The sequence below is a fragment of the Berghia stephanieae genome, chromosome 8 (genome assembly GCF_034508935.2).
Source record: "Berghia stephanieae isolate SIO BIC M18660-M18661 chromosome 8, UCSD_Bste_1.3, whole genome shotgun sequence".
NCBI classification, from domain to species: domain Eukaryota; kingdom Metazoa; phylum Mollusca; class Gastropoda; order Nudibranchia; family Aeolidiidae; genus Berghia; species Berghia stephanieae.
The window spans coordinates 14,351,432-14,365,735 of record NC_088367.1 but is presented as its reverse complement, the minus strand read 5'-3'; the positions used below and the strand labels follow the sequence as shown (position 1 = coordinate 14,365,735).

The following is a 14,304-nucleotide window of genomic DNA, read 5'->3' as shown; positions in this document are numbered from 1 at the left end:
GAAGAGAGAGAGTGAGAGAGAGTGTGAGGAGAGAGAGTGAGAGAGAGAGAGAGAGAGAAGAGAGAGAGAGAAACAGAGAGAAAGAGAGAGAGAGAGAGGTAGTTATATTTAATCCGAGAGAGAGGTAGTTATATTTATTCCGTCCATCATTGTTTTATGTCAACTCATGCGATAAAACTTGTATCTTGTTGCCATTGCGAAAAAAAGAAACTGATCTTAAATCTTAGTTAGATAATTCTTTCCAATTCGATAAATCTGAAATTATTTAAATCTATTTTTTTTTATTATTGAAATACTTTGGTCGCTAAATGGCATGACACAATCTGTAAAATCAATGCAGAAAGGAAAATTAGAGGGCAAGAGGCCAAGAGGACACCCCCCCCCCCCCCTTCCCCCCAAAGATCATGGCTAGACGACATCAATAGCTGGACTGGGATGAGAAGAGAAAAATGCAACAGAATGGTAAGAGACCGGAAGAATGGCAAGCCATTTCCAGTCAACCTCAGATAAAATAGCACTGGAGTAAGTAATATTTTATAGGCATTTTACTTCAGTAAAAATAAATAAATCAAATCTTCATTTTGATAAGTTTTTACTTAATATTAAAATTCAAAGTCTAAACATTATTCAACAATAAATTTAGATTCTAGACCTTAGAAAACAGATATTTTCCAAATATCAACTCACCCGAGAAAAGGGGATAAATATCTTGTAATTCTGTTGACCCCTCAAATAATGCTGATTTAAAGAGCTGACCAAGAGCACGGAAACACTGAAATAGAAAAGGAGAATTTCCTCTGAGAAAGAATTAAGGGAATATTTTGTTTGTTTGTTTTGCTGTTTATGACATCTGTAATTTGGATGGGTGGGAAGGCGTTTGATTTTTTCCCCATATTTATCTCCAGACTCTAGGATTTGTAAAAATTCCATATTCCCAATTCAAATGCAAAATTTGAATATAAGTCAATACAAGTATAAAGCTTTTACTTCCATAGTAATAACCATCAATCTCAAAACCACTAATGTTAATTGATATGAGATGACCAGTCATCAGGCCAGCCTAGAAATTTGAGAAAGTCAGAGAACTTTTACAAGTTTTACACTTCAACTACAGGATTGTATTAGATCCTTAATTCAACAAGTCTTGTTGAATAGGAACATTTGATGCTAAAGCTCTTATAATAGGAACATTGAATTTTGTATATAATCCTGTCAAGAGCAATTATCAATCTATAAAATTCATTACTATAACTATTATTCTTTTTATTTTCAATAATTCAAGTGGACAGGTCTGAGAGCATTACAGACCAGAGAGCAGTCAAACAAAAATACAAAAAACAAAAAACAAAACCCAACAAAGGTCCCAATTAATGCTTTAAAAAATCAAAATACTCATTTCAATAGCTCTGCAACGATGACACATTGTTGGAAGGTAAGTGACATGAATGTAACTTAATGCAATATAGTAGCCCATCAGAGGCATTAGGCCGATGGAGCCAGAGTTTACCCGGTTTCTATACCGGGAAACGAACAATAATGATTACTTGCTATCCTTTGGATAGGACATGAATCTGGTTGTAATATTCAAATCCAGAGACTCCATTAGCCACTCTAATAAAGAACATTGAAGTGTCAGATATTTATGTGAGCAAACAGGTTAACTAGGTCTTCAGCTCGTGCTAGCATTTAGTCATTTAGAGATAAGCACTTTCTAAGCGCCCTTAATCTTGTATTATCAAGTAAACGGGAATTATAACATGATATGAACAGCAATTTGTTTCATTTATCACTTGCATTAAAGAAAAGAATTGCATTTCATGAAATAACCTTTTGATATTGGGTTAGTGACTTTATCAAATTGAATTATATTTCCCCTTCTTAAGCCAATGTTAAGGAAAATTCTTCTCAGGCAAAGTATGGAGGACATACAGTTAATGTTTTATAGAGTCAAAACCTGATGTAAACCTAAATCTTATGGGTGTCTGGGTATCTTCAGTTATAGCAGATTTTTACTGTATTAAGTTTACCCTTCAATATACTGCTCATCACCTCTTAAACGGTTTAATCTGCTATTAGTTTTATAAACCCATAAGTTCACTCACAGTAATATGCTTCAACATAGTTCTCGTAATGACGCATGTTAACTTAGTAACTGGCTCTAAACTATTGGAACAATGGCGGACGCCCTAATGAAATATTTCTCCGACGAGCGAAAAGCGTATCCAGAGGAAAAAAAAATTATAAATCTGATCATGTTTTGACTTTTACACATTCTGATCACAAGACATGAAAAGTCCTAGCCAGCATGAAGAATAAAAAGTACATGATTTTCTTTGTTTAGAACCACGATGGCCGCCGTTGCTGGGCGATGTGACATCAGACTATTGAATCCAATTATACAATAAGCTATAAAGCCTAATCTTACCTCTCTTGTCTCTTTTGGGGTTATCGACAGGGCTTTTGAAGTTTTAGTAATAATTGGCTCTGGTAAATATCTAACACTCAATTTTCTGTACTGAAAAGCTTGTTTGCACAAATCATTCAACTGTTGCTTAGATGAGAGCTGGAGAGTAAAAAAAAACAAACAAAAACAAGCATCAAAACATCAAGTTCCAAAAACAAAACTAGACCTCTAACTTTATTATATGTTCAGTCTTCTCCTCCTTTTTTAATTTTTTAATTTTAATTTTTTTTTATTTCAATGTCTCTTATGCTGTATTAAATATATAGGCTATGTTCTCATTTCCTTGTGTGTCGTCATGCCATTCAGGCATTCACATTGTGCCTTTGATGACATCATATTCATTCGTTCAGAACCAATTCAAATCAAGAAGTTTGTCATGCTTTGAATTATTATTTTAAAAACCTGAACCTCAAAAGAAAAAATAAATCTGAACCCTTCTTGTTTCTCCTATGTAAGAACCGATTGAATCAGAATGAGATAACTGTCTTCTACCAGCGGGCAAAAAAAAAATTCAGATAGTTCTCTCTTATTTTTGACCATATCATTCAAATTTGAGAATTAAAGATCTTATCTTTAGCAAACGATGCAGTTTAAATTTAAAATGTGTACCTTGCGACCGGCATGACCCACAATGACAACAAAATACCATTTTAAAATTTTGCTTTTAAAAGAAATTTGTGCACCCATTCACTTCAATGCTACACATACCAATTTTCAGCACATTTTTATAGAATTTGTTGAAATATATATGTTATATTTTTCTAATCATTCTACTACCCAACCAGTTAGGCATTTGAAATTTAGCATAGGCTTTGATCATAGCTGATTTTGGTTTTGTTTCTATATTATAGTTAATTTATCTTTTAAATTGGCAACGTTTTTACACGATTCACTTACTATTATGCCACAGTTATTTCAAGCTGTTAAAAAATACACACACACAAAAACACTACTCTAAAATATTTTTGAATAAATGGAGATGAAGTGAATCCAGTCTGAAAAAAATGTTGGGATCGTCGGAAGTTGGTGACGCATGTCAACGACGCAGGGTGAAGTGTTCATTTTCAATTTTATATTGCTTTTAATTGATAGATCTAAAGAGGCACAGATAGATTCCCATTTATTTCTGGTTTTGAAATATAAAATTTACAAAAGTATTATGGGTAGTGCTAAAAGCTTGTGATACGTGAGGTAACTCCCAAATTATAATGCCGTCGGCTGCTTTGAGCTATGCATACCATATTGGATTGATGGAAGATGTATTTTAATGTGTCATTCACAATGGGAGAAAGCCAAATACTGAATTTAGTTGTATGTTGAAATTGTATAAGATGACCCAATGACTGTGGCCAGTGCCTCCCCCTCCCCAAATAGTGCCAACCAATTGTTTAAGTTCATGTTTATAAAATATTTAACATATATACATATTTCCATGGATTCCCCATGTTCAAAAAGCGTCACATCACAAAGCTTTACTCCCCAAGCAGGTCCTTGATAGATAGATCTTAGGGTTAGTTGAGGGAATATATGGATTGTTTCCCTTAGCACAAGGAGCCTCCCAATAAAATTGGCGTGAAGCAGCAAAGAAATTATATTTTACATACGGTGGAAGTTGTTAATTGCAACTGATTTTTTTTTTGTGGGGGGGGGGGGGGGGGGGATATATTTCATTTGGTATACGCGCCGTTGTAGATGGCGTCCTTTCTGTAATAGCGCTCTTACAATATCCTTCTTTTGCCTACAGCAAGTGTTCATTTGAATTTGAGTCGAGTGGAGAATGTGATGTATCTTGCTTTACACAAAATGTACGATAAGGGTCACTTGCAAGTCTTTTGTCCAGCTGTTCAGGCTTCAAATTATTGGTACTACCGCAAACTCGGGGACCCAAATAATTTTGGGGGTTTGGGAGGGGGGAGACTTTAAAAAAATATAATTTTGGGTATTTGGGGGGGGGGGGGGGGGGGGGGGAGGGAGAAACTTTTTTTTAAAAAAAAGTCTCTCCCCTACCAAACCCCCTACTAAAGACTTTAAAATAAAAAAAAGTTTCCCCCCTCCCAAACCCCCAAAATTATTTGGGACCCCGAGTTTGCGGTAGTACCAAATTATTCTTTTCAACGAATGTGAGTGTGAGTCGTGAGGAAGTAAGAAGAGTGAGGAAGCCACTCAGACTGAAAAAAATCCAAAGATTGAATTTGTTTCTTTTTACGCTTTTGAACATTGAGCTAGACTAGGGATTTAAATTGTAAAATAACATAACGTAGAAAATTGGTTCATCTCCTTTTTGAGGGTTGACGTTGACCAGTTGTTGGTTGGGTGAGATTGAGATGAGATCCAGAATTAGAATCAGCAGAGGAGATGAGTAGGGAATCGACCTCTTACTCTTCCTTTTTTAATTCGTGATCATCGCTATTCTCAATACAATCTATTTACCTTTAAAAGGCATTCAAAGTCCGAAAAGTCAGCCATTACTGTATAATTTTCTGCTAATTCTAAACTTCAGTGTTTAGGCACTCGTCATTGCAAGTAGCATGCCGCAGTCAGTAATAAATATTATAAACAGGAAGGGGCGTCGGCTCAAATTGTGAAAGTAGATTTGCAATGAACGATATCATAACAATCGGAAGGAAACAACTCGCCGCCTGAACTTTGACCCTATCGGTTCAGGTCAAGAAAAAAGAAGGTCGAGTAGACTAGGAATTTTCCACAATGTTGACCTTGCTTAGCACGAGTAAACTTTTTCCTACTGGCGAGGCGCTCTAGTCGCCCTCAATCGGAAAATGAATGATTCGAATAATGTTCAAGGGGGTATTTATTGGAATTTACTCCGTTCTCTAACGATCAAAGAAAAGAATAGACGTTGTCAACTAAATAAAACATTAAAGGATAATTTCTTTATTTTCTTGATAATAATAATCGTATGTAGCACCATATGTGTGCTGCATCAAAAAATTATATTTTGATGGAGTCGGAACAATATTTTTAAATAATTTAATATTGCAACATGCTTATGTAGTTTTTCTCCCGCCTTCATGATCTTTTCGTGTATTTTCGGAATCACACCAAAAGTTGAAAAAATTTGCATAAAAAGTAGACATTTTCGGAAGACGCATGCGCAAAATTTACGTCCGCAATGGACGTGACCAATCAAAACTTTCAGTTTAGTCACATGGTTGGGAAACGAAAGAAAAATTCGGCGCGAAGCGTGGTGGTTTATAACTTCTCTCTCCCTCTTTCTATTTTCCTTTGTGTTTGAGTGGCGAGTGTTGAAGCGGCCGTGTTTCAAGTCTGTGGATTATTTCATTTCTCACCACCTTAAATCTCACCCAACAGAAAACTCATCATCATGCCTGGAACAAAGTAAGTTTGTGATCCACTGTATGAATTAATACTTGAAATTAATATTAGAACATAAGATTAAGAGGCTGCAGGTGCCCCGTTTTCATTTTCATACCCTCACCGGCACCCTCCAGTTCTGGTGACGTCTGCTATTTTTACAATTGCAATTTTATCGATCTACGAAGTTGGCATCGGTCCAGTAACTGATGAAGATAATTAACAACTCGCGTTGGATTTAGTTTGAAACTTTGCATCTTATCTCGGTTGTTCAAGATGGGGCAATAAGAAGGTTATTTGCAGGTCTGGTGCCGGTACCCACCAAGCCCAAATTTTCATGGGCTCCCATTTGTGAGTTATTGTGATAGAAAATTAGGTAATACTGGTTCAGTGCGGTCCCCAGTCCTTTGTTTACAGTGCGGCCATATCCGGGTGGCCAGATTCTGCCAAAAAATGAAAGTTTCGCAAATAAATTTAAGAGAAAAAATTGCCATATTTGTATCCAATTCAGTAACATACAACTTACATGACAAGAGGAAGAGTGGTCTTGGATATTTAATTAAAGGGGGGCGGGGGGGGGGGGGGGGGGGGAACCAACCAACCATGATTAACAATTACAACCTGGCAAATGGAATCCAATATGGCCGCACTGTAAACAAAGGACTGGGGACCGCACTGGTTCAGCATTACCGAAAATTATTACAAGTTCATCCGAACTCAACCCAACGTCTAGTGCAGTGTTGTCGATTACATTTTGAATCAAGCACATAACTCCGGTTATCATACCGGCTATGTGCACCGTAGCCGTTAACTGCTAATCGCAGCACTATCTCACTCAATCTTTGTTTTTTGTTCTGTACTTTTTTCATGATCAGGGGCTGATCGTAGCCTTGCTGAGCTGTACTGTTCTGAGAATAAGTACCTGGCTGGGCAAAAGGCTAAGCTCCTCACAACATTGCCATCTGGAAGTAACAGTAACAGTCCAACACACAAAACTTTGTGTAACCATGATCGTTTAGTTTATTTATACAATACAATATGGTTTGTTGAGAATTACTCATGAACGTGAACTTAGTCTTGGTCCTGATGGTAGTCCAGACCCAGATTATTATAACATCTCATTGATTGCTGTGTGAAACTCACTGTGAATTCTTGTCGAGTCAATAGTGAGATGGCCATACAATTCCCTTTTCTCTGCCGTCTTTTACAATATTAATGAGTTTTCACTGGTGTTGCGTTTATTTAAGCGAGGTTTAGTGCGTTAGTCTTGTTCAATAGCAGTTGAAAGATATGGAATGACAATTCCCACTGCATGCGCCAGCACATCACAAGTCAAAGCGACATTTCCTACGAGTCCAGTACCTAAAATCATTATCACTCCTCTCTTAACACCCTCAGGCTAAAGAGAGATGGGGAGCATGGCTCTTACCCACAGCTCTCATCCTGCCTTCCCCACCCCTACTAATTGTCTATCATTTCAATAGGTAACAATTACTGTCTAAAGTCACTATCGCTCCTCTCTTAACACCCTCAGGCTAAAGAGAGATGGAGGGTATTGCACTTACACACACTCATCCTGCCTTCTCCACCCTTAAATGTTTGTATCATTTCAATATGTAACCTAAGTCGACGGCCCCAAGGATACTGGTCATTTTACTGTGGTACCTCAGATTAAGTACCAAATGAGGCAATGGAGCCATTCTCCCTCAGTTCAGCATGCATGTAGGTACTTTGGTAAACTTCCATTTGGCACTCCTGCAGGAAGCCGATATATGGGCTAGTGGCTGTGACCCGATTTTTTGGACTTGGAGTGATGGGTCTCAGCCATAGATCTTTTGTTTATGGATGGATTGTAATGATTTATGTCTTATTTTCTTCAGGAGAAATTGCTCTATCGTTTGGTGTAGTTTATTTTAAAATCAATGTTAATTTAGTATAACTTTTGATTATGGATAAAATAGGGTATAATTTAGCTTTTGATAATCTCTTTCTTTCATTTTACAACTATCTGAGACCTGGGCCAAAAAATGATTGATAATGACGCGTATTTTGCATTATAAATGAGTTGGGGAAAAGTGACATCTTTTGTTGTGTAATATCTATGTCGTATTTATTAATTAATCCATATTTTTGTCCTGTTCACTGTTGGTGTGTTTTCGCGTGTTCCAAAAGTTACAATTTTTTCCCCAACCATTTTACAGGCCGTTAAGGACTCTACTCAGTTGTCCATTTGGGATTGCCTTTTGCAATGTCTGGAACAAATTGGTGGGTACATGGTCTTAGGTATATTGAAATATTGTATTTTTATTCCCGTATCCGTTGAAATTTGTAGAAATTAGAAACCTTTTTTCTTTACTTTTGACGCACTTGTGGCCTTTTAATTGGGGTCCAGACTCGCCAGTATTGGTCAACTCTCTCTTCACTGTTGGATTATTTTCAGTGCGAAGATCAGTCCTTTATCCTTCTCTAAAGCATTTCCATTGTGCAGTCACCACAGATGTTGGCTTTTCGAGGTAGTTGAGCCAGATGTCTTAATGTTTTTAGAAAAGCTGGTCCAGTTTTATCTAGTTTTAAGTTGAGGTAGGAATGGTGCATTCCTATGGATTTCTATTTACCTTCACTTGAGTGGGCTTAGGTATAGCTTATGTGTGGGCACCCATTCTAGATATTTTTGCTGTTAATGATTTAATGAGCAAGGTCTAAGGTTAGATAGTTGCTGTTGCATTCATTCACATTTGTATTTTAATTTTCTCCTTGAGCGATTTTGCGGTGGTGCGACTGTTGTCTTTCAGTAAAGGCTGTGCCTATTCGGACTCAAATTCCAATGTGCATGTGCAATCATTTGGAATGATCCTTCTGTCCAAAGTGAGTTGAGTCGGTGTCAGTTCTGCCCACATTTTGCCATCCTCTCTGTATATGCACATGCATTGGAGATTGTAGGACTAGTCCGGATTGCCACTTCGTCCAGTAGATAATACGCCTGCTCTCCAGTTATCTGCGAAATGTTCTATAGACGGGCACAGCTAGGCAGGGACTTTGGTCTCACTGGCCCTGGTTGAAATACAGATCATTCTTGTGACTTTCGGCAGATTTTGATTCAGGATTGTAATTACAGGTCGATTGTAAGTTTTTCATTAATTTTTATCCATCTTCTGCAGGGATGAAGTTGCTGTCGACACCCCAGAAACCACAGAAACCACCACAGAGCCCATTGTAGCTAAAACAGTCGAAGATGTAAAAGCAAAGACAGAAGAGGTAATTATCTTGTTTTGACACTGCAGTCCACTTGAGTTAAACTTCTGGGGACCAGAAAACAGTTCATCCTGTCAGAGGTTTACTAGAGGAGAAACAACCCTTCAGCGACACATTTGTTTAATTTTTTGTTATCCTCCTTTACTATATAAAATAATATGAAATTGAATGTAAGCTTCAATTTAATTACAAAAGCAGATCAAATGAACGTTTCGGGTTTAATTATATATGTGCCCAGAGCATGATTATTTGTCATCTTTCCCATGCAACAGGCATATGATAGTCTAAATGCTTGGAAAGCCTGGGTGAGAATGAAAAAAGAGGGGAGAGTTGAAACGCTGTTATCACTTGTCACCTAATTGCGTGATGAGTGCCCTTTATCTTGTTCTGATTACCAATTGAAACTAGCATAGTGGTGAGAAGGCAACCACAAGGTGGCTACTTAGCAACATGGAGATGTGCATGGCCTGGATGAGGGATGATACACAAAGGATATGTCCCCATACCCTCTGGTGTGCTATGACAAAGGTTAAACCTATGTGTTCATTTGCGTCGTGTGGTGACATGCATGTATTTCAGTGAATCTTTGCATGCACTACAAACTCGATTAATGCTATAGCAGTTGTTTCTTGATTGTGGCTAGTGAATTTATTGTGCGATGAGACAAAGATGGAGGTGGTGTAGAATAAAAAAGTCTAGTGTGCACACATTTATTTATTGACGGATAGTCTCCTGCATCTTGAAATGATGGGTGGCTTTTAAAAACATTCTTACTGCTTTACCGGTGATCACACTTTGCCTTTCAAGTGACATGTGAGTTTTGCTAACATCTTATTATTCCAATTTCCTATCAGGCTGAGGCTGAACCTGCTTCAACAGAAGAATCAACAGAAAAAACAGATAAAGCTGAAGAAGAGGAAGAAGAGAATAAAAATGATAATGCATCCTCCGAAAACACAGAAACCACAGGTAAGGGTTTTATGAACTTTGTCTAATTATGGACATCAGTTTAGTCTATTTATACATTTGCTTGGTGCACCGTGGATTTTTGTGGCCCATCTTTCACATTTGGACTGAAGCTTATTCAAAGTGGCGCTGTGATGTTTTGCAGGCTTAGTTATAGTTTATATTCTGTAGCACTTTTGGTTTTCAGCCACGTCCATGGATGCATCCTTTGCTTCTGTCTTTAAAGGGCATGGTGGTCAGTTGTCCTTTTATAATTAGGACTGTCCTGATTTGGTGATCTTGAGAAAATTTCTGTTTGACCTTTGCATGTCCCAGGATAAACAGTGAACTGGTATTTATCCAATGCAGGTACTCTCGCTTTGTCGTACGTGCTAATTTGGTAAAGATTGATGCAGTGTGTGAAAGATGTCTTCAATAAGTCAGTGATGTATTAAGTGCAGAAAGTGTGTCCGAATAAAAGGGTCATGGCGTTCTCTTACCAAGTGCAGATTTGTTTTGTCTTACATTAGAAGTTGGGTTCAAGTGTTATTCAGCACTTGAATCATAAATTTTTAATAGATGAAGTGCTATTTTGGGTCATGACGGTATTGGGTGTCCTGTTATAGCTTTATGAAATGTTGCCTGTTATGGATGAGATCTTTTCCCTATTTTTACTGGGTGTGTGAAGTGCACATCTATTTTTACACAGCTGGAACAAGGCCTATCATTTTTAATCTCAAGAGTGCAAGTAAACTTTCTTTTTTTTTTTATTGTGCAGATTTGTCGACGATCTCGAATGTCAGGCGAACTGTGTGTATTGCATAAACTTTTTAAAAAACATATATATATATATGGCGCAGAATGAGGTCCTTAATCCCGGTTGAATTTTTAAAAAGATTTTGGACAATTTCTCATTTTATATCTGAGTTCGGTCTTTTCTGGGGACTCAACGTTACGCTGTCCAGAGCAGGATTTGATCCATGTCCGAACAGTGATCTCGTCTGGTTTGATACCCTCAGTCTTGATCTTGAGGATTCGTTTGCAGTTTTCTTGATACGCTTGAGCATAGAAATTTCAAAAGTCTGTCAGGGATGCCACTTTTCCGGTTTTAGCCGGAAATCCGGTTTTTTTTTACCACCAGCCGGCTTTAATCCGGAACCTCCGGTTTTTGTCCGTCGTCACTATTCAAAAAAAAATATTTTTTTTTAAAGAAGAAAAAAATCGCCGGAACTTTTTCGCCGGGTGAATAATTTGGGCTGTCACCGCCGGTCGAATATTTGGGCACCTCAATGGTAGTTTATCTACGCCCATCCCCATCACAATTCCTCCTTTTTTAAAAAAAAATTTGATAAATAAACAGTGATTTTGAGAATTTCTCAGAAATTTTCCGTTGAATTTGCCGTGTCAAACATTTCCCTCAAAACCACAAAATCACCATTATGTCTGTGCAATAGTCTCGTGAAATTTAGTGACGGTCCCGTTTTTATGACATTGGGCCAGACTGAATGGCACCAGATGTCACAATTGACACAGACGACCAGTGGTGTTCTTTGATTAGCAAGTTGATGGTTGAAGGGGAAGGGGAGGGACAAATCTCTCTCTCTCTCTCTCTCTTCTCTCTCTCTCTCTCTCTCTCTCTCTCTCTCTCTCTCTCTCTCCCTCTCTCTCCTCTCTCTCTCTCTCTCTCTCTCTCTCTCTCTCTCTCTCTCTCTCTCTCTCTCTCTCTCGCAACCATCCATTAAATCTTTACAAAAACTAAATTTATGTTTAATGATAAGAATGGATTTATATTAGTAATAGTAATATATTACATAATACTAATACAAAACTATGTTCCTGTTATTTTTACACTTTGCTTGCGTTTGACCGATGGACGGAGACATTTTCCTCCTTTTTGACAAATTGCTATTATTATAACTGGAAAAAAAAACACTCACCAAAACCACTACATCATCTCTACCACCATTACTATTACCACCACCACCACATCATCATCCCTACCAACACTACTACTACAAATAACACCACATCATCCCTACCACCAGTACTACTACAACTACCACCACATCGTCATTCCTACCACAACTATTACAACCACCACCACACAATTATCTCTAAAAGACCACCACTACTACAACCACCACTACTACTACAACCACCATCACATCATCTCTAAGACCACCACTACTACTACTACTACTACTACTACTACTACTACTACTACTACAATCACCACCACATCATCATCCCTACCACCACTACCACATCATCCCTACCCCCACTCCTACTACAACCACCACTACACCATCATCCCTACCACCACTACTACTACAACTACAACCACATCATCAACCCTACTACCACTACTACAACCACCACCACACCATCATCCCTAGCACCACTACTACTACAAATAACACCACATCATCCCTACCACCACTACTACTACAACTACCACTACATCATCATTCCTACCACAGCTACTACAACCACCACCACACAATCATCCATACGACCAGTACTACTATAATCACTACCACATCATCCCTACCACCACTACTACTACAACCACCACCACATCATCATCCCTACTACAACCACCAAATGTAATTACACTTTCAACTTTTGAAATTCTCCGAGTCGTGTCAGAAATTGCTGCGAGACAAATTTTGGATCGAATCTCAGTGAATTTGAGTGAAGTTTAAATTTATAGGTTATGGTTGCATGGGTGGGTCATGATCTTCACAATGAAAAATTTTCTCCTTTTATGTGACCAGTCATTCTCACCCCTGATAGCTATTGATATTAATTTGTCTATATTTTGTTTTCAGCACCTTATTTTATCAATTTGAAAACTGTTAACTCTCCTTTCTTTTGTGTGTTATTTGCTCTCAATTGCAATAATGAGTACTGAAACAATATTCCAAATTTGATATTTTTCAAATCCCTACAAAGCCCTTGACGTTGATTTGTATCTCGTCCGCCCAAGTTTTCAGGCTTTTTTAAATTTGCCTGGTGGCATCCCTGAGTCTGTACTCCTCGTTTTGATCCCTCTTGTTAGTATTGGCAGCGCGAATATTATTAGACGATGTTACCGGATCATAGCAGACTGACCTGTACCATTGGGGCAAGAGAGTATCAAGGCAGTGGTTGCCTTAGGCGGTAACTTATATAGTTATGGAATACTTACATGCCGTCTCTCTTTAGCGCGAGGAGTGTGATAGGCTAGCTTTTTTGTTAAGTACACCAGTGGGAATTGTCATTTCATTTCTGTAATTAAACAAAGACAGGACATACTTGATGCAACACCAGTGAAAACTCTATTTATAGTTCGATAGGTGGTCGATAAAAGGAAGTGAATTGTCTCTCTCTCGACCCTTTCCAAAGTTCACGATAAGCGGAGTAATCATTACAATGTGACTGTTATCAAGACCACCCAGATTTCCCTTCCTCATATCCTTTGTTAAATACTCAACACAGAAATCTCAGATAGGCCCTGATTCCGATTTGGTCAGTTATGTGCTTGTTTTCACATTGTGGTGGGATTTTATTTTGCATTGAAATTATTCCCCAACATAAATCGGTACCTGACTAAATTATTTTTTTTCGCAGTACATGTCCAGGCGTGCATTTAGGTTTTTTATTTTATGGGGATATACACTTTTATTGTAGTCAGTCTGATTTTATTATCAATGGTTTCATGTCTTTTTCTTTTCTCCTTTAGAATCAGATTCAGCAGAAAAGAGGTCGGCGGAGGATGATAATGATAATGAAGATGAAAGTCCCAAAAAGAAGGCAAAGTCAGATTCCAACGAGGCTGAAGAATCATCAGAATCATCAAATGGTGCAGCAGAGCCAGCCACAGAAACTGCTTAATTTTGCACAAATTCCACAGACTTATTTGTTGTATCATGTTTGCAAGGCGTGAGATGTGTAATTTATGAACAATCAGGTTGTATACTTCATCTTCATCAAGTTTATATCATCGCAATTTATATATATAATGACTTCTGTAATAAAGTATTTGTGTTAATGTAAGTTTGCTTTTTTATTTTATTTTTTTTCACTGTTTGGATTAATGATTTCATTTGGATGGGTTCTGTTGTGCTCATGGATTTTCTTGGATCTCCCAGGGTCTTGGGATTCATTGGCAATAGATTCAATATCCCAATTTCGTCTTGAACTGAAGCATGGGTCATAACATGCAACTGGAGTGGGGTTCCTGGTTATAGTTATTTTTTATACTTGGTATTGGGTAAAAGGCTAGTCCACGGTTTGTGAGAGTGTGTGTGTGTTCAGAGATTTTTAAG

The 14,304-nt window shown here is 37.8% G+C and overlaps 2 protein-coding genes across 3 annotated transcripts in view; one reads left to right on the top strand and one right to left on the bottom strand.

Annotated features, from left to right (window-relative positions):
- LOC144978215 (COMM domain-containing protein 9-like) overlaps positions 1 to 5,083 on the bottom strand; it is an 81,998-nt gene extending 76,915 nt beyond the window's left edge. Inside the window, exons 1-3 of the mRNA XM_078924007.1 lie at positions 4,895 to 5,083; positions 2,426 to 2,563; positions 688 to 772 (exon numbers count right to left, since the gene is read on the bottom strand). Of these exons, the coding sequence (XP_078780133.1) occupies positions 688 to 772; positions 2,426 to 2,563; positions 4,895 to 4,930 (259 nt within the window). The 5' untranslated portion in view covers positions 4,931 to 5,083. The remainder of the gene's footprint in view (positions 1 to 687; positions 773 to 2,425; positions 2,564 to 4,894) is intronic.
- Positions 5,084 to 5,641: 558 nt separating this feature from the next.
- On the top strand, positions 5,642 to 14,032 carry LOC144978214 (uncharacterized). Of its 2 annotated transcripts, none has more exons than XM_078924005.1 (4): positions 5,642 to 5,821; positions 8,956 to 9,052; positions 9,904 to 10,018; positions 13,719 to 14,032. In XM_078924005.1, exons 1-4 carry the CDS (start codon positions 5,808 to 5,810, stop codon positions 13,868 to 13,870), a joined length of 378 nt encoding a protein of 125 aa, XP_078780131.1. In that variant the 5' UTR covers positions 5,642 to 5,807; the 3' UTR covers positions 13,871 to 14,032. The 2 variants fall into 2 exon arrangements, with proteins under 2 accessions (XP_078780131.1, XP_078780132.1); XM_078924006.1 differs by lacking the exon at positions 5,642 to 5,821 and adding an exon at positions 8,031 to 8,059.
- The last annotated feature ends 272 nt before the right edge of the window (positions 14,033 to 14,304 follow it).